General features: G+C 52.5%; 1 protein-coding gene across 1 annotated transcript; it reads right to left on the bottom strand.

Annotated features, from left to right (window-relative positions):
* Positions 1-5,335: 5,335 nt before the first annotated feature.
* On the bottom strand, positions 5,336-18,391 carry MFSD2B (MFSD2 lysolipid transporter B, sphingolipid). The gene is made up of 14 exons (XM_045883945.3): positions 18,172-18,391; positions 15,054-15,179; positions 13,814-13,938; positions 13,119-13,242; positions 12,793-12,871; positions 12,580-12,710; positions 10,311-10,401; positions 10,076-10,197; positions 9,548-9,631; positions 9,156-9,236; positions 8,807-8,916; positions 8,296-8,439; positions 7,722-7,898; positions 5,336-6,153 (listed from the first exon to the last, which is right to left on the bottom strand). Exons 1-14 carry the CDS (start codon positions 18,256-18,258, stop codon positions 6,129-6,131), a joined length of 1,506 nt encoding a protein of 501 aa, XP_045739901.2. The 5' UTR covers positions 18,259-18,391; the 3' UTR covers positions 5,336-6,128.
* Between the last annotated feature and the right edge of the window lie 1,742 nt (positions 18,392-20,133).

Raw genomic sequence — 20,133 nt, 5'->3', positions numbered from 1 at the left:
ATTAGAGAGAGAGCACAAGCAGGGGGAGTAGCGGAGGGAGAGGGAGAAGCAGCGTGGACGGAGAGGGAGAAGCAGGTTCCCTGCTGAGCAGGGAGCTGGACACAGGGCTCAATCCCAGGACCCCAGGATCATGACCTGAGCTGAAGGCAGCCGCTTAACTGGCTGAGCCACCCAGGTGCCCAAGAAGGCTTAATAATAAAATGAGCCACCTACCACCTAACTTAAGAACCAGAACATTACTAGAAACCATTCTGGATCCTTCTCTATAGAGATAACTGCACCCCAGAGGTAACTAATCTCTTGATTGTTGTAATGATCGTCCATTCCTTTCTTTTTTTTTTACCACAACCACCTATACACATTGGCCTAAACAACATAGTGTTTATTTCCCCTTGTTTTTGAGCTTTATACAATGGTGTTATATTGTATATAGTCCTCTGCAGCTTAATGTTTTTCACTCACTATTGTTTCTAAGAACCATGCTTGTTAGGTGTTTGTTCTATTATTTTCACTGTTTTGAGTTACCATAATATATCCATTTTCCTGCTGTGCACATTTGCGCCGTTCCCTGGTTTTATTTTTGCAATTATACACAGTATTGCCTTGAATATTCTTGTTAAGTATGTCCTGATGCAAGTATTTGAGAAGTCTCACTAGGGTCTTTTTTTTTTTTTTTTTTAAGATTTTATTTATTTTGAGAGAGAGGGAGCCCCGTGTGAACGAGGGAGGTTGCAGAGGGAGAGAGAATCTCAAGCAGACTCCATGCTGAGTGTGGAGCCCCATGCAGGGCGGAACTCAGTCTCACAACTGTGAGATCCTGACCTGAGCCAAAATCAAGAGTCAGACGCTTAACTGACTAAGCCACCCATGGTCCCCTCTCTGGGGTCTTTGACATAGATGTGGAATTGCTGGAGCACAAGGGGTGTGTAAATTCAAATTATTTTCCCAGGTGGTCACATAAGTCTTCACTCCCAGCAGCGATGTATCAGAGCTCCTATTGCTCTACATGTTCAAGGCTTCTTAACTTAGGACAATGGAGTAGTTTTAAATTGTTTCTCATTGTGATCCTAATTTTTACTTCCAGACCACCAGTGAAATTGAGCATCTTTCATCTGTTTATTGGCCATTTGAGTTTTCTCTTTTGCAAAACCCCTGTTTGTTTCTTTTGCCCCAATTTCTATCCAGTTATCTTTTTCTTCTTGAGTTGTAGGGATTCGTTTTATATTCTAGATGTTGTTACTATGTGTGGCTAATATCTTCACCCATTTTGTGTCTTGTCTTTTCTCTTTAGGGTGTGTTTTGTTGAACAAACTGTTCATTTTAAGGAAGTCACATTTATCTATCTTTCCTTTTATGAAAGGTTTGCCTTTCACATTTCTTTCTTTTCTTTTTTTTTTTTTTTTAAGATTTTATTTATTTGACAGAGTGACACAGCAAGAGAAGGAACACAAGCAGAGGGAGTGGGAGAGGGAGAAGCAGGCTTCCCACTGAGCAGGGAGCTTGACGTGGGGCTTGATCCCAGGACCCTGGGATCATGACCCGAGCCGAAGACAGACACTTAACAACTGAGCCACCCAGGCACCCCTCACATTTACTTCTTTAATCAACATTCTGTTGGGTACTTGAGGGGAACCCTCTGAGTTTTCTCTCTGTGTAGCTCACTCCTGTTCAATATTCTGTCCTGCAAACTCTAGCCACTTTGGTCTCCCCAAACTCATCTTCTCAGCTGAGAGTCCTCTAGGCTCCAAATGGTTCTCTTCAGTGTCATCTGGAAACGCTCAAGGCAATAAGCTGGGGTAAATTGTAAGCTTCACCTCATTTGTTTCCCATCTTCCAGCGATTCCTCCTTTGTTGCTTCATGCCCAGCATCTTGAAAACTGTGGTTTCATATATTCTCTCCATTTCTTTTTTATTGCTTCAGCTGAGAGGCTAGGTCTGGTCTCTACTATTCCATCATGGCCAAAAGCCAAAGTCTTTCCACAACCTGTTCATTTATTTCTAGATATTTTATATTTTTTGTTGCTACTGTTTAAAAATTATGTTTTATAACTGTTGCTGGCATATACAAATGTAATTTCTTTTTGTTAATTTTATATCCAATTATCTGGCTATACTCCCTTATTCTAATAATTTATTTGTAGATTTTTTGGGTTTTCTGTGTAGGTAATTGTATTATTTACAAATCATGGCAATTTTGTTTCTTCCTTTCTAATTATTATACTATTACTACACTAGCTAGATCTGCTGATGAAGTGTTGACTAGAAGCAGTGATGGTGGGTATCCTTATTCCTGATTTTAAAGGGGCTATATCACCATTAAGAATGATGTTCACCATATGTTTTTGGTAGATATCCTTTCTCAGGTTTAAAAATTTCCTTTTCCTCTTGGTTTGCTTAGTACTTTTATCATGAAATAATATTAGCTTATTATCAAATGGTATTAGCTTTTTATCAAATTTATCAAATTGAGAACACAATTTTTTTCCTCCTTTAATCTGTTAATGTGGTAAGTTTCATTCGACAGATTTTTCTCGTGTGAAACAAACTTGGCATTCTTAGAATAAACCCAGTGTGTTCATGATACGCTTATTTTTTAGACATTGCCAGACTCCATTTACTAATATTTTGTTTCGGATTCTTGCTTCCATGTTCTGTGTTCAAGATTAGCCTGTAAATTTCCTTTCCTTTCACTTTGCTTGTCTGGTTTTGGTATCAAATGTATTCTGGCCTGATATAAATGAGTTGCAGGGTTTGCCCTTTTTCTGTTCCCTAGAAAGGTTTTCATAAGCTATGAAATGATCCTTGATGAAAGTTTGATAGCACTTGGTAATATCATTTCGATCTCGTGTTTTCTTTGTGGGAATACTTTAAAATATTTATTTCATTCCTTGAATGCTTATGACATCAGTTAGGATTTCTGTTGTTTACACTCACACACATATACACTCAGTTCTGTTATAATGCTTGTTTTAAAAACACAAATTTGCTCCAACACAGTTACTATGTTAAGGAACAATTAGAATGTAACATGACTTTCCTTGCTGATGCACCAGTTTTGTCCTGAAGAAACAGTAGGTGAACACAGAAATCTGTACCCAGCTGGGCGGAGTCCTGTAGGAGCACGTGAATGGACATATGGACGCGTCTCCGACACTTCACAGGCAGCTCTGTCAGTGGCCATGTGGTTAGGAGACACTCCCAGCCATATCGGGGCTACAATTTTCTGTCCAACTTCTACCATTTGATAATAACCTATAAGCTGCAACCCTTTCTTTCCGTTGCTTAATCCACACTCGGTGTGCATAGGGAGGGCGTGGTAGAGTGAGTGGGGGAGAAAGAAAACTAAGAAGACACCAAGGTTTTGGTTTTGGTGACCTGATAGATGCTGACGTAATTTACTGAAAATGCAGGAGGCAGAACAAATGTGGGGAGGTGTTGAGTTCCACTTTACACAGAGGATGTTTTACTGCCTGAAGAACACTCAGATGGCCTTCTGAAGTTCAGCAGAGAGTTCAGGGTTAGAAAGGGAGGTGTAGGGGTGCCTGGGTGGCTCAGTTGGTTGAGTGTCCGACTCTTGATTTCGGCTCAGGTCGTGATCTCAGGGTTGTGGGTTTGAGCCTTCGTCAGGCTCTGCACTGGGCTAGGCGTGGAGCCTGCGTAGGATTCTTTCTCTCTTCTCTCTCTCTCTGCCCCACTGCCCCCTTCCCCTGCACGCACACTCTCTCTCTCTTTCTCTCTCTCAAAGGAAGGAACAAAAGGTAGCAGAGAGGGAAGGGGCAAGGGAGATGCCTGCTCTTTGTCGATGGGCCCAGGGGTGGGCCCTGGTGGCCAGGAGACATCCTCTTTCTCTGAAACAGCAGGTCTGGCTCTAGAGGGTAGGTGTTGGAAGAGGGTCGGGGACACGACAGGAGGCTCCGTGGGCAAATGTGAGTCGAAGGACCTAGACTAGGAATAATGGGTGGAACTGGCAATAGTAATTCCCAAATAGTGGGGATAATACCGTGGGATCGGAGCATAGGGTCAGAGGAGGGGATGTTGGCGTTTGGTTTCAGTGGAGGAACGGTCCTGGTGGCACCAGAGTCTGTACATCGGCTGTTCCTCTGACAAATGTGTTCAATACCAGCTACCCCCACAGGCTTTGGAGTCAGGCCCACTTAGGTTCAAGGCCCTCGCTGCCACCAATTGGCCTTAGGCAACTTACTTAATCTCTCTTAGCCTCATCTGAAAATGAGGATCACAGTACCTGCTTCATAGGGCTGCTGTGAGGGAGAAATGGAATAATACATTTTGGGCAGTCCCTCATCACCTCCTGTCTCCGCGATCTAACCCCTGACACCAGAGGTGGCCCCCTGCAGCTGTATTTGGACAGTATACCTCGGCTCCTTTAGACTGCACTCTGGGGAAACAGGTAACATAAAATTTGGCACAAGCTTCTGATCCTACCTGCACTGCCCAGGTTTCCAAAGCACAGCATGGCAACATGGTAGAAACCTTACGTCACCCACCTCCTGTCTTAGCAGGTGCTGTGTCCCCACAGCCAGTGATTTTCCATTGCTGAGAAACCGTTGTGCGTGTGTGTGCCATGCACAGCCAGGGGTGAGCAGAGCTTCCCGTCAGCCCGTTCCTAAGTCAGACGGGCAATGAAGAGAAGCGGACCCAGCTCTGTCCCTGATGCCCTGTGACCTCAAGGATCAGATACCCAGGTCAGTGGCACAAGGGCGGAGAGTTCAGGTCACACCGTGCACTCTCACTCTGAGGTCAGGTTCCTTCTTGGGCTACGGTGTTTGTGGAGGAAGCAAGATGTTTCGTGCTTCGAAGGGTGGGTATATCCCGTCTGAGTGTGAGTCTGAGCTCTGGCAGTCTTAGGTGCGAGTCTGGAACTAAGAGGCAGCCAAAGGTCTAATGAGGAAGTGGAAGGGGGCCTAGCCCTGGGCGGGGGCTCCGGAAAGCTGACCCCATGGAGGGGACAGAGGCAAGGGCCACGTCTGCACCTCCTGGTCATCTCTTGAGGTGTCTCGTACTCTCTAGAAGTTGCTGGGGCATCAGAACTCTCACGGGTTCCCCAACCCCTCCGCATCCCACTGCAGCCTGCTGCTCTGGGCTACTCGAGAGTCTCCACTTCTTATCTCTTCCAAAGGAAAGAAGGAACCCACCTCCCACATGGCCATCTCTGGTCTGAGGAAATGCAAGGTCAGGGTATGTGTTTAGGGAGACATAGCCAGGTGCAGTGATATCAGGCACCCTCCCCCTTCCCTTCTTGGGCGGTGGTTACCCAGGAGGTGGGATGAGAGGGATGGCCACAGTCATATTTTACAGACTCAGAAGATAAAGCCTTTTATATATATATATTTTTTTTTTTTTTTATTTATTTTTTTTTTTTTAATAAACCTCAGTGGATCTTTCTTCCCCAAAGATACAGCCTTTAGAAAACTGTGGTCCCTGTGCCTTTGTAAGATACAATTTCAGAAGAGTATTTCCACAAAAATAACTTTTGTTCCTAAAAATGATTGATGTTTGGTACCTCAATATCAGCCTGTGTCTGATTCCAGAAACTGTTGCCGGCTTATCTGAACAAGCCCAAAGCCTTGAGAAATGCCTCTCGTGTCCAGCTCAGTCTCCTCCCCGCCTGCTGTCCCCATTTGCTCCCTCTGGGGTCTGTTGGTCTCAGTGCCTCTGTGTCTCTCCTGATGTCATCCCCAGCATGTCCATCTGTCCCCACTCTGCCCATTCATGTGGTGTCTGTCAGCCTCTCGGATGTCCACTAGAGCATCAGGAAGAGCAAGAAGTCTGTGCGTCTGTCCTATCGGGTGAGCAAGTTGTGGGGCTTCCTTTTCCCAGGAATAGTTGCTCTTGGGATGCTTTCTAGGTCATGGTTACCTGGAGCTGGGTGGTCTGGGACACAGGCCTATCTGACCTGGTCTGTGCTCAACAAGCAAGAAGTGGCAGGCGAGGGTCCCGGAGCCCAGGCCAGTCCCTTCAGGAGGTGTCCCCGAAGACTCCATATCCCAGGGGAAGAGACAGGTCACGTGTAACCTTCGAAGTCGGTGCGCTAAGGACTGAGAAGAAAGAGGGACTCCGGGCCCGGAAGAAGGCGGCCCCTGCTGTTCCAGGCCACACAAGGTCAGCCCTCAAGCGAGGCTGTAGCTGGTCCTCCTGCAAAAGGGAAAGAAACCAAAGAGACAGATGAGGGCGGAGGGGGATGGTGTCAGAACATGGACCCCTATGGACGTGGCAGGGGCAGCTCCCCGCCTCCCTAGCAGCGCCTCCCTCCGCCACCCCTAGAATAAAGCTACAGCCCCTGTTTTTTCGCCAAGTCCATCCAGCAATTCCCCATCTGCGTGTCACTCCGAGTGTGCGTGTGATCTCAGTGTTCCTGGGCCAGAGTCTGAGCCACCCACACCGAGAACGAGGGGCCGATGACAGTGTCACTTCCTGCCAATCCCGTGTGTTCCTCTGTGTGGCCGTGTGCTGGTATTGGTGGGTGTGTGAGCATCTCCAAACAGGCAGCCACATGCTTGTGAAAGCTGCCGGCCCAGACGTCCTGACACTGTGGCGCCAGCGTGGCCTTGGCCTCCGTCCGTGCTGGGCTGGGCACGCAGAAACGAATAAAACCCAGCCCCAGCTCCAAGATCCCCACAGTCCACTGGGCAAGCCAGCCGGTGGGCCTCTCAGCCCTGTGCAGCGGGATCAGTGCCCTGGAAGCCGGGAGAACAAGGTTCAGGGCACGGCTCAGCACAGCCTGTGGGGGAAAGAGTAGAAGCCCCAGCTTTCGGCTCCCAGGAGGGAGGATGGCACCATCACAGAAGGCCCACAGGGAAAGAAGATGAGTTCAGTAGTTCGGGGCTCTTTGAAAGTGACTCCATGCTTGTGGGACATCGGGTGGAGACGTGCCAGTGAGAGCCAAACACATGGATCCGGAACTTGAAGGAAGTCCAGGGGGTAGGGGCAGCTTTAGGAGTCACGAGGCACAAGAGGGGCTCAAGATCAAGCAAGTGGACGAGGTGCCTGGCATTATGGAGAGCAAAGGGAGCAGGGCCAAGGAGGGAGCCCTTCCATACCACAGCCAACGGATAATCAAGGAGGGGAGACTGAGAAGGGACGTGCAGAGCAGCTGAAGAAAATCCAGGAGGGGGCACCTGGGTGGCTCAGTCGTTAAGCGTCTGCCTTCGGCTCAGGTCATGATCCCGGGGTCCTGGGATCGAGCCCCGCATCGGGCTCCCTGCTCAGCACGGAGTCTGCTTCTCCCTCTCCCACTCCCCCTGCTTATGTGTGCGCTCTCTCTCTGACAAATAAATAAATAAAATCTTAAAAAAAAAGAACGAAAATCCAGGAGCAGGGGCACCCAGGTGGCTCAGTCAGTTTCGGCTCAGGTCATGATCTCAGGGTCATAAGATCAAGCCCCTTGTTGGGTTCCGTGCTCTGCGGGGAGTCTGCTTCTCTTCCTCTCCCTCTGCTCCCCCCCGCCACAACTCAGGCTCTCACTCACTCTCTCTCAAAAATAACTAAATAAATCTTTAAAAAAAAGAAAAAACCCAGGAACATATGCCATCACTGAAGAGTGATGAGTCTGTGGGAAGAGTCTGCAGAGGCAGGAGCGTTCGACTGCATAAATGCCTCAGGGACAACTGCGGACCCGTTAGTCAGTCTCACACCAGGGCACGTTTGTGCATCCCTGGGTGTTGGTACCCTGCTGTGTGTACCCGTGTGCACGGGGTGCCTACCTCTGAAGGCTCTGCCGGCGGGAAGGGTCCTGGCTGGGCACCTTTGGAGTGGGGCCAACCATGAGGATGCACAGACCGGTGAGGATCATGAAGGTGGGCACGGCCCCAATGAGGACCTTGAGGGTCACCACCACCTGCTCCGCCTGCTTGCAGGCTCCTGCCTCATAGCCCGCAAACCTGGAGAAAGAGCATCCCACGCATGCAGCTGAGATCCCACCGGGACTGGCAGGAGGGGTCCCTGATACCCCACCCGCACACTGCCCTGAAAGTAGGAGTCATTTCCCGGCCAGATCAGCTTAACCATGGTGGAAGAGAGAGTTGAGGGAATGGGCTGGCCAGGGAGCTCCGACAGAACTGAGAATGTGGGGAGCTGGGGCTTCAGGAGGGTTACAGCTCCTAAGAAAGGCCCCTCTCAGTCATGTGCGTGGAGAAAGCTGGGGCAGGTGTTGCCCTATACTCTCTAAAGAGCAGACGAGTGGGTGGCCCCCGGCCCACTAGGGTGGCGAACTCTGCCCTCTTCTTCCCACCCCACTCGTTGCTTGTGCCTCAAGAACAGCCCAACCCTGGGACTCACTCCAGACTGAGAGTGGAGATGCCCAGGGCGCCTGCGCCAGAAAGCTTGGTGAAGAAGACATAAGATGAGTAGAAGATGGTCTCCAGGCCTGGGCCATGCTGGTGCTGCTGCTGGAAGGCATCCACCACATCTGGAAGCATGGACCTGGGGGAGAGGGCTGCAGAATTATCCCTTTTATCCCCTTGACAGCCACCAGCCTGAGAGCTCTCTGGGGACAGAGAGCAAGTCAGAGTCATCCTTGGGTTCCTGCTGCCCAGGACCAGCACTGGCTGGCGAGAGCCCGGCGATAGCCCCTTCCCCCAACACAGCTGCCCACCATTCCTGCCATCTGGTGCCCTTCCAGGAGCGCTCCAAGGACGGAGCTGGTGGCCTCCATCTCCTGCAGGTGGGACAGCCAGTCCCCAGCACAGGCTGGGCACAAGGGGCCTGGGACAACAGGTGGATGTGAAAGAGGGCACACCCATTAGGAAGGACATGAAGCTCCACATCCCTTTCCCCTCACCCAGCCTACCAGGGCAGCAGCAAGGACACAGCAATGCTCACGCCAGACACAAAGGCCACCACATACGCCACAGGTGCTGTGGGTACAGCGGCCAACAGGATTGCAAAAGGCACCATCACCTGCGGAGACAGATGCACCAGCTGATCCTTCCACCTGCCCCTGACTTGCTCGTTCATTCCCACACTCACGGGTCTTTACTTATAACCCCTGCACCTGGTCCTTTGCTAGGGCCTGAAGACACAGGCAAGTACAGATCAGTCCTGCCAGCCCCCAGGAGGCTCAGGCTCCAAGGTCACCTCCCTGACTCTGCCACCTTCCCTGCAGCCTCCCCCCGGGCCTTGCTTCTTGCCTCACTCACACAGATCCCGAAGGCTGATATCTTCTTCCCAAATCGCTGTAGGACCCACTCCCACAGCGGGGTGCTCAGCACAGCCGAGACCTATGAACAGACAGAATCATCCCAGCCGGCGGGGGCTGTGCTGCCAATGCCTGAATCCACCCAGGTTCCAGAAGCCTTGGCTTTTACGTGGGATGCTCGACCTTGACTTTGCGCCCTGGTTGGAACCAGTGGCTATGAACTTCATGACCCCAGCCTCGATCCCACCTCCGCTGGAGTGCAGGTGACTAAGATCACAGAGGAGTCCAGAATGTTGACCGGAATTCTGGCTACACATGTCTTGTCAAGAACCACACAGGTCCCCAACTCAGGTCGCCGAGGGAGCCTGTCTCCACCACCCCAGGACCACTCACCAGGATGGTTAGCACCACGCTCTGGACGTGATCATGGAGCCGGGACGCATGTGTACAGAACAGGACCAGGTAGCTCTGCTCCACCTGAGGAGGCCACCAGGAAGTGGGCATGTATCGGGAATGGCAGGAACTCAGAAGTCAAGGGCAAGGCCTAGGTCGCACGTCTGGCCTCTTCTTTGGGACCTCAAACACCAGTTGCTGCCATCATCATGCATCATGCAGTCCCCTCCCCCCCAAAGGACACTCAGCCCCGAAACAGGTATAAATACCATTCCTAGTCCTTCCTCCCCTTTTCCCAGCTGGTGGACCTTACTACCCAGATTTTGTCAGCTGCCTAGTGTCTAGGCCTTGACCCTTCTTGGTCCCACAAGCTCTATGTAGGTCTCTCTCTTCCCTGCACCAGACTCTCTGGAACCCATGCCAGCCACCATTTCTCTCTATTTAAGCCTAACTCTGGTTGGTGGAGCCGAGAGGCGGAACCTGAACCTACACAGGGTCAGTATGGCCAGAGCCAAGGCCTAGAGGTACCTGAATGGCTGCTGAGATGAACAGGAAGGAGATCCCCAGCTTCAGGTAGGGCGGGTGCCGGACAGTGAGGCCCAGCCCAGCCAGGAAGCTCAGGCCTTGGCCTGAGGCTGGGTAAGAGGAGTCTGCAACACGGGAAAGTAACACTCAGGCTTGGCAGAGTTCAAAACCAAAACCCAGGCCCAAGAGAGATCCTGTCCCAGCTTCGGCTTCCCACACTCTGACTGTACCCCCTTACCTGGTCGCTCCTTCACCCCGAGGCAGAGCAAACTGGTGCACACGGGGTAAGTCAGAGCAAGCACGGCGGCTGCAATGGAGTAGAGACGAGTCTGTGGGACAGGACAGAACTGGGGTGGAGGTGATGTCTCCAACCTACGGAAGTGGGGACACCCAGGGCAGGAGTACTTCCCAATAGGGCAGAGGGACCCTCAGCCCAAGTCCAAGGATGCTGGGTGCCTCTCCTCCCAATCAGCAGAGCAGGAGATGGAGATCTCTGGGCCCAGAATGGCCCTTCTGCTGCCCCTGTGTGTCCTGCATGACCAGGAGGGCATCCATGCCACCAGCGGTCGGAGCCCCTCCCCTCTCTCTTTCTCTCTCATTTTTTTAAGGCAAACATTCATTGGTGGCACTTCTGCATGCTAGACCCTGAGGTTACAGGGGTGCATACGTGACTCCTGTCCATCCCCAGTGAGGGGCTTCAAGTGTGGAAGACACACTCACGAGCAGACGGCTACAGCAGAGCGGGAGGCACGAGGACCCAGATAAAGGGCGAACACAGAAAAGGTGCTACCTGTCATCCAGGGGAAGATATATGACTAATAAAATCCATGTAAAGACATGCATGGGAGTAAGTCACCTGCTCAGACTGAGGTTGTCTCTGGGGAGGAAAGAAAGGAGGAGGTGGACGGGGCCTCACCTGGGTGGGCTCCGCACAATTGCACAGGACCCCACATTCAGGAGGGAGCTGTGGTAGGCGTTAATGCTCTGCTCTCACTGTCTTCAGTTATGCTTCATCATTTTAACTATGAATCTGTGTTTTGTAAGTGAAGCCAAGGGGACGACACAGCCTGAGCTACCGGAGGCTTTGTGCCTTGGCCCACACGAGGCTCCACCTCTAGGGGTGGAGTTCTCAGCCTCCTGCTGCCCATTCCTTTGCACTTCAGGCCAGGCCAACCCAAGGCCACTGTCACCCCCACCTAGAGAGTGACCTTTGGAGACCTGAGTGGGGGCCTGGGCGTACATGGTAGAGTCCATCTGGGAGGGGCAGGGCCACAACCTCCTGGCCCTAGGCCGGCAGCCATGATGGGTCTGAGGGCGCCTGGGTGGGGCCACTCATGCACCTCGACCCAAGAGATCCCTTGGTTAGGGCAGTGGGCCATGGGGAGGACAGACTGGCTTCCCTGCTCTCTCTAGAGCCCTGTGTTTCCGTTTCGCACCGCACATGGGCAGAATGGGTCTGCGGAAGGATTAGAAGATGGCCTTGCAGATGGGTCTGGGGATGGATACACAGGACTTCACTGTGCGCGTGCTGGGCCATGATGTGGTATTAGTCTCACACCACTGATTCTCAAACGCTGGTGGGGAGGGGGCAGAATCCCCTGGAGGCCTTGTTCAAATATAGACTGCTGGCCCCCTCCCCAAATTTGTAAAGCACCAGTTGCGGGTGGGGCCCGAGTTGGCCTTGCTAACAAGTTTCCGCGTGAAGCGGCTCTGCTGCGGCTGTTGCCCAGAGAGCACACTTGGAGGACCACAGCGGTACCTTTTTTTTAATAAATCTGAACTATTTTTTAAATGAGCAAAGAAGAATGATGCAGAGAACACCGAGGAGAGGCCCCGCGCCGGAGCTGCGGAGGGGCAGCCTGGGCTGGGTCCTGAAGGTGAGGCCCAGCCATGTTGGAACTCGTTTACAGAGTCACCCGCCTGGCTGGGAGGCTGATGCGGTGCTGGGGTGACCGGGAGATGTTGGGGCTGCGAGGTCCAGAAGATCTGGGGCCCAACACGGGCATCGGCTTTGGTAATGGGTTGGAGGGGGGGTAATGGCTGGCGAGGGAGGAGTAAGTGTTGGCACCTGGGGTTCTGGCGGACAGTGCCACCCTTTGCTTAAGCGGAAAAGGGCTGAACTGGACGGATAACACAGATGCACGTCCCTTAGCTGCGGAAGGGAGATCTGGTTTGCCGGGAGAGGAAGGGGGACTGCTTCCAGGTTTCCCTCGTGCGTGCACACCGGGGGTGAGGCCGGCGTGCGACGGGCCACAGGGGGGGCGTTCCCCAGCGCGCCGCAGGGACGCCGGACCCTCTCCCCTGCCCCTGCCTCTGCCCGTGGCCCTTCCCCACCCCTCTCCCCGCCTGCTGCTCTGCGATCTGTTGCTTCCCGCTGAGAAGGCGCCCGGGCGGAGAAGCGGGGTCGGCGGGACGGAAGACGAGCGGGGGGTGGGGGGCGGGCGGCTGGAGGAGCGGGAGGGAGAAGGCGAGCGACGCCCGAGAGGCCGGGCCGCGGGGGCACTCACCGCGTCGGGGGAGACGGCGAGCGGCCCGGCGAGCGCCGCGTCCCCGCACCTGTGCGGCCCGTGGGCGCCCGCCACGATGAGCCCGTGGACGGCGGCTCCCATCAGCGTCCCCGCCATCTCCAGGGTCATCCCTGCGACAGAGCGGCGCCGGGTGACGGGCGCTGGCGGGCCCGGGGGCCGCGGCGTCCCGCCCGCCCGCACGCCCGCACTCACGGTACGCCGTGGCCGAGTCCCGCTCCCTCGGGCAGGGGCTCAGGAGCATGGTGAGCGCCGCGTAGGGCACCTGGAAGAACTGCGGACGCCCGGGCCCCGGGCTCAGGCTGGCCCCCTCGGCCCCCAGTCCCAGCCCCGCCGCCCCAGGCTGGCCCGTCCTGGCTGATGCCCCCAAGGCCAGAGGGGTGAGCAGGGCCGGGCAGCGGGTCCCTCGGGGCCACCTACCCTCTCCCCTCTGCACACCCTTTACAGTGGCCACTGGCCGGCTATGGGGTTCTAGGAGTCCAAGCCCCGGCTCGGGGGTGGGGGTGGGAGCACCGGCTTACCGTGGCCAGGGCCTGGAACAGGCAGTAGAAGCTCGTGTACCAGAGGCCCCGCAGGCTGGTGAAGGGGGGCAGGAACCACAGGAGGAAGTAGGCCACGGTGATGAAGGGCGTGCAGCCCAGCACCCTGTGGAAGCAGAGCGGGCGTGGAGCACCAGGACGGGGGACAGGAAGGGCAAACCCGAAACAACCACACCCTTCTGGGCCTAAGTCCTCTGCCCCCAGCAGGAGCCCTGGGCTGGGGCTGCCAGGGTGCTCACCATGGAGGAGGAGAGGGAGGGGTGGCTGATGGATGGGTTGGTAGCCTGGGGTGTGGGGCCATTCACTGCAGAACTCGGGGGCACCTGGGGGTTGGCGTTGCCATTCCCTGTATCCAGGACCCATGAGCATCAGCGAGTCCTCTCTCCTTTGTGAGGACTTCCAAGACCTCCAGCCCACCCTGGCCACACACAGACCCCTGGATCAGGCCTGGGAGCCTAGGAGGCTTTGTCCAGCCCTGTGCCTCCTGGTGACGGAGAGCCCCCAAGAATGTCTCTGAACTCCTGCATGGCTCAGCCTGACCTAGTCCCACGACATCACCTATTACCGTCTTGTCTTCTTGGTGTACAAGGGTTTCCACTAAGAATCAGGGCTGTGACAAACAGTGGCCTCAGGCCAGGGTTGGAAGCCAGGACCCTGAGGACTATGGGGCTGCTCACCAGGGCATGAGGTGTCCAGACCCTGTCCTCCTGCTTCTGTTGATGAAGTACCCAGCCACAGGGTCGGCAGCTGCCCCAGACACCTTCCCTCCAAACAGGACAAGGGACACCTGGGCAGCAGGGACCTGAAAAGCACAGGTGGAGGATGGTTGAGGCCTGGCGGAGTCAGAGAGGGTGTCTGGGCCTGCTCACCTGCCAGGAGAAAGCGCTGGGAACCTGGCAGGGGGCAGAGCCGCCGTGTAAAGGTCTATGGGGTCTCTTTCCCAGGACACAAATCCAGAAGGCTCTGGGGCACACCTGAGCTAGGGAAGAGAGGGGCAGGGGAGGGCTGACAGCCACATGCTGGCACGTTCCCGTGACCATTCCTGCCCAGTCGCTTTTGGAGAAGGCTTGGGCACCCTCATCTGTGCAAGAAGGGGGACAGAGGTAGACTTTCCGTTTCACAATGACAATGTTTTATTAATTTTTCTGATTACATAAATGACGCACTCGTTATAAAAACATTCAAACGGTACAGAAAAATATTGAGCAAAGCTCATGTGAAATCCCCTCATCCTGAGACAAAGTGCCAGAGCATTTTGGTGATCACCCTTTCAGGCATTTATTTACGTGCATTCATAATTTATAATTTTACATAAATGAGATCATATCAGTGTCATTTAACAAAATCGTGGGTACTATACGAGAAATCTTTTTTTCTGCTTACCCTCTCTCCTCCACCATCCCCTGCCACAGGCAACAGTAACAGCCTGTGTATATCCTTCTGTAATTTATTTTCTTCATGCTTGTATTTTAATCGTGTAGAATCCCATATTTACACATACGCATGTACCTACATATATGGGGCATGTCTTTATTTTGGTAAAATGGGATCAATCTGTATACTCGTCTCTAAAAGCAACTTCTCTCACTTGACAGTGCATCATGGAAATCCCTCCAAGTCCACTGGTATAGATCTAGCTCGTTCTTTTGAATGACTACACAATCGTCCATTATGTGGATATTGCACAATTTATTATCCAACTACTTCTATATTGTTGGGCATTCATATTGTTTCCCCATTTTTCTCATAAACAGCCTACAGTAAACATACTTAAGGGGGTTGCCCTCAAAGGCATTTGGCTTACTGTCAGTCTGGGGACAGAAGTGCCATCTATCCAGTGAAGTACAGGTTGGGGAGGGAGAACTGGGTACCAAGGACCATGGGAACAGGGGGCCCTGGGCTGCTTCCCACACTCACCTGGGCCACATCAAGCAGGAAGAGTTGCAGGTAAAAGGCTGTGGCGCTGGAGGCCACCTGGTTGGGGATCCCACCAATGCCATAGCATACCTTGGTACAGAATGAGAGTCGACCGGCTCTGCTGTCCTGAGGGGAGACACAGGAGCTAAGCCCCCCGCCTGCGCCCATACACAACAGTTCCCCACATCCTCCTGAGCCTCCGTAAGCATCCTGAGGTCCCTTGAGGTCTTTTCCAGTAACCTCTTAGTCCTCATTTGTCCTAAATCATCTTAAAGGGAAGTGAGACAAAAGGGAAAAATTAATCCTAAGCCATGACCTCTCAAAGATCCCACATCCCACGGGACAAGTTCTTCCTATTTCCCTCTTAGTGCTTCCTCCTGCAGTCTGTTTTGTTCTCTGAGTCAGCAAGTCAGAGTGAACTGAATAAAGCACTGTATTTCTCGAAGCCTCCTGTGTCAAACAGAATATTCCTGCCAATTTCAAGAGTTGTCTTGATGAGAAAATGAAGCTGAGTGTTATTTGCTCCAGGAGCTGATTGTTAACTGTTCAGGACTTTGGCCAGTCCTCGAACCACTGACAGCCTGAAATCAGCTGTGGTGAATTTATACCACAGGAATCAGCAAACACTATAAATCAGAGTTGCTTTATTTTTCTGGAGAGACTGTATACTAGCCCACCACTGAAATAAAGTTCATGACTCCAAATGTGTGTGTGTGTGTGTGCACACGCGTGCATGTGTGTGTGTGCATGGAGATAGGTATATATCTCATAAGCCCTAAGCTATCCAGTGAACTCCAGACTGGAATATTCGACTGCCTACTCACAGACCCACATGGTTGCCTAACAGGCATTTCAGCTTAGCATGGTCAAAACACAGCTCCTGATTTCCATCCACTGTCTAAACCAACTCCTAACCCTATTGTCCCTAGTGCATTAAATGGCCCCCATGTCCAATGTCCACTCAGCAGCTCGGACCACAAACCTAGGAGTCCTTGATTTCTCTTTCCCAATTTCCCCACCAAATCTATCAGTAGTCCCCTAAGTGGCTTCCCAGCTTCTGCTCTCATTCCCCACTGTCTACTTTCTATCCAGCAGCCAAGGTGATCTTTTCATAACATAAATTTGATTGTGTCTCATCTCTGCTTAAAACTCTCCCAACAGCTTGCCACTGCAGTTTGAATATGATTCCAAGTCCTTCCCATATAGCCTACAGGAGCCCACCCTATCAACCCCCACGTCCTTCCCACCTCACTTTGGATTGCTCTCCTCAACCTTGGTAGCTTCCTTGCTGTGCCTCAAAATGACCATGCCCGTTGCTGCCTCAGGGCCTTTGCACTTCCTGTTCCTTCTGTCTAGAAGGCTCTTCCCCTGAGTCTTTGCAGAGCTGACGCCTTTCGAGCCTGAATGTCATCTCCTCACAGAGGCCTTCCCTGACTACCTGACTCTCTCTAGTGTACCTAATACCTGATATATTCTCATTTATTTCCTGCCTCTCCCCACGAGAATGTAAACTCTCTGAGAGCATGTGCTATAATTTTTATTCACCACCATGTCCCCAGTACCTAGAACCATGTGTGGTATATAGTAGATACTCAATATGTATTTGTTGAAGAAATAAATGTCATGAAGACACTAGGTAAAAGGCTGTTTCTTCAAAAGATGCTGGGAATCCTTCCTCCCCCCCCCCCCCTTGCTTGGGGATGAGAGGGGGAGTGGAGAGGACTATGACTTCACCCATTTTAGTATCTTGCAGGACACCCCAAATGGGCCCTTCTAAAGGGAAGTTCTTGCCAGATAAGGGTTTATCATATCCTTTGCACACTCTTCCTACCCGCAGAAGAAAACCACACACAAGGCAGGATGTCATCTCCTTTTCTGACGTTTGTGTGAACATTATTTCAATTTCCAGAAATTGTTAATAAGAGGCAGAATCCAACATGATAGCGCCACCCCACCCCATGTGCCTCTTGTTTCCCCCTAAACGCGCCTAGTGAGCTTCTGGCACAGAGAAGTCACTTGAAAGATCGAGAAATTCCGGCTGAAACTATTGAGCCTTGCGGATGGCAGTTTCACCTACTTAAATCATAAGCCTTTCACAGTTAACTGAGCACCAGTTTTAGCGTTGGGCTAACTTGGATTCAAATTCTGTCGGCCACTTCTAGCCGTGTGATGCAGGGCAAGGTACGGCACCGGGCCTGCACTTCGGTTCCTCACACGTAAAGCGGGGTGGAAAATAGACCGCAGAGGTCCTTATGAGAATCAATGCTGGCACTTCTTTCGCAACGTCAGTTTTCCCTCTTGCCATTCATCTCCCCCTGAATTTCTAAATTTCCCTGGGAAACGAGAGTCCCCAGGGGGCCTCCCTATCTCACTTTCTTTCTTGGGGGCCACAAGCCTTTGCTCTGAGGTGTCTGACAGGAAGCTCTGAGTCGACAAAGGGAATCCAGGTGCTGAAGTGAAGCCACAGACAATGGATGCGTTGAGCAGGGAGCAAGCGATGGGTCTTTGTTCAGCACAAAGCTCAGCGGTCCTACCCCCTCTCTCGCATACAGCCACCCTGGCCGGCCTGCGCCGGCCCCATCCACGCAGGGGATGAGGAAGGCCGGAGGACACCGCTGGCTTCCCACCTGCCCTCCACCCTCACTGGGGGGCCTGCTTGCCAGGAAGTCATCTCTGGGGGCAGTCTGCAGGAGAAGCCCGGCGCCAGGCTGTGCGGGGCTGCCTGCGCCCACACCACGCGCCGGGAGACTGGGGAGGGGAGGCAGACCCCGCCCCCCGCCCCCCCCCACCGGGAAGTCCCACCTGCCCAGGGTGCCGGAGAGCTCTGGGAAGACCTGGACTGTGGCGGGCAAGAGCCCTAATTTGGGAATCAGAAACCCAGAGACTGGCGCTGGTCCTGCCAGCCTCGCTGAATCAATGCAACAAGTTACTCCACTTGTCTAGGACTCAGTTTCCCATCCTGTTCTCTCTGGGGCTCCCGAGTATCTCGGCCTCTCGGCTCTCAACCGTCCAAGTCCACTAGGGGGGTCTCGGAAGCCTGAAGGCTGGGGCCCGCGCACCTTCCCGCCGCGTCCCTCGCGCAGCCCCGGCTCCCCGCTCGCCCTCGCCCTGAGCTCACCGAGCTGCGCTCCGAGGTGCGCGCTTCCGGCTGGGGCGGCGGCGCCTCGTCCACGGGGGCCCGGGGCGCTCCGGGGGACGCGGCCATGGCGCACGGCAGCTCCGCCCGCGGCCCTGCGGCGTTATCGCCCGGCCTGCGCCCCGGCTTCCGCGGGGAGGGCGGCTCCGGGGGCCGAGTGGGCGCGGCGCGGCGAGGGGCGGGCCGCGGGCCACGCGGGGGACGGCGGGGAGCCGCGAAGGGCGCTGTTCCATTTCCCCCAAGAGCCCGAACTCGCCGGGGGGTGGGGCTGGAGGGTAAAGGCCGTTAAGTCCCTTGGGACTTCTGTCCTGGGGGCAGGTCCCCGAGGGAGTGAGAGCCAGCGCCGGTTCGCGCTGAACACCCTGCAAGTGAAAAACCGCCAGATCCATTTATTTGAAAAACGAAGCAATGGAATTGACTTGCTTAGACTATGGCTGAACAGGTTCACAACCTACATTTGATACAAGATGCCTGAAACACACATTGCCCAGCCTCTCGCAGATGAGATGGGTGTAGCCACGTAACTCAGTTCAGCCGGTGAATGAGAGCAGAGCAGCGTACCTGCAGTTTGCCAGGAAAGTCTTTCAAAGGGAAGGGGTCACATCGCACACAAAAAGTAACCGAAAATGCACCAAAGACCTAAGTGTAAAGGCTAAATAAAACGATAAAACATCTACTATAAAACATCTCGAAGGGGTGCCTGGGTGGCTCAGTCGTTAAGCATCTGCCTTCGGCTCAGGTCACGATCCCAGAGTCCTGGGATTGAGCCCCACGTCGGGCTCTCTGCTCAGTGGGGAGTCTGTTTCTCCCTCCACCCCTCCCCCTGCTTGTGTTCCCTTTCTCGCTGTGTCTGTCAAATAAATTAAAAAAAAAAAAAATCTTTAAAAAAAGAAAACAGGAGCAAATCTTCATAACCTAGGGTTAGACAACTGTTTCTTATGACACAAGTTGGACTAGCTAAACGAACAATTTTGTGTTGCAAACCACCCAACAAGTGAAAAGATGACCCACCAAATGGGAGAATTATCTGCAAATCTTAAAGAATGGTACTGGAATATTATAAAGAACTCCTTCAACTCAACAATAAAAGACAACCCAATTTAAAAATGGGCAAAGGATTTCTATAGGTAATTTCTCCAAAGACAGACAATGAGCACATGAAAAGATGCTTATGTCATTAATACAAAATTACAAAATACACCACTGGACGCCTAGGATTAAAATGGCCAACAGGAACAAGCACTGGGGAGGGTGTGGAGAAGTCACACCTTCCTAGTGGACATGTTAACCGGCGGAGGCACTATGGAACTCTGCCTCTTCAGAAAGTTAAACCTGGAATCACCTTATGACCCAGCAATTCTTCCTAACTATATACCTTAGGAAAAAACATGTTCACACAAAAACTTGAACACAAATGTTCATAGCAACATTATTTATAACCCAAAGTGAAACCCAAATGTCCATCAACTGATGGATAAATGTATATCCATACAATGGACTAGTATTCCACAATAAAAAGAACATGGATGAACTTTGGAAACCTTAAATGAAAAGAGGCAAAAACCATATATTGTATGATTCCATTTATATGCAATGTCCAGTAGAGGTAAATCTGCAGACAGAATTTAGATTTGTGGTTGCCTAGGACTTTGGGTAGAGAATGAGTACAGGGCTGAACACAGGATGAAAATATTCTAAAGTTAGATTGTAGTGGTGGTTGCACAATCCTGTCTACACTAAAAGTCACCGAACTGTACACTTTAATTGGGTAAATGGTAAGGTGTGTGAATTATATCCCAATAAAGCTGTTTTTGTGTTTTTTAAAAGGCAAGGTGTGTGCTTCTTCCCATTGGATGGAATGCAGATGTGACTAAGTGCTAGAGCAGCTCTCTTGTGGCCTTGGGTTAAGTGCTGGTATCAGCAGATGAACAACACAGGAGTCTG

This window comes from Mirounga angustirostris, unplaced genomic scaffold (assembly GCF_029215605.1).
Source record: "Mirounga angustirostris isolate CCGP_5_RB_7025 unplaced genomic scaffold, mMirAng1.0.hap1 SCAF_10, whole genome shotgun sequence".
Lineage (NCBI taxonomy): Eukaryota > Metazoa > Chordata > Mammalia > Carnivora > Phocidae > Mirounga > Mirounga angustirostris.
This window is presented reverse-complemented; position numbering and strand designations above follow the sequence as displayed.

Excerpts from the sequence above, each read along its gene's own strand:
- MFSD2B (XM_045883945.3), bottom strand. The coding sequence starts at position 18,258 with ATGGCCGCGTCCCCCGGAGCGCCCCGGGCCCCCGTGGACGAGGCGCCG. Across the intron at positions 15,180-18,171 it reads GCACCTCGGAGCGCAGCTCG|GACAGCAGAGCCGGTCGACT; the intron begins GTGAGCTCAGGG and ends GTCTCCCCTCAG. Across the intron at positions 13,243-13,813 it reads TCTGGACACCTCATGCCCTG|GGTGCTGGGCTGCACGCCCT; the intron begins GTGAGCAGCCCC and ends CTGCTTCCACAG.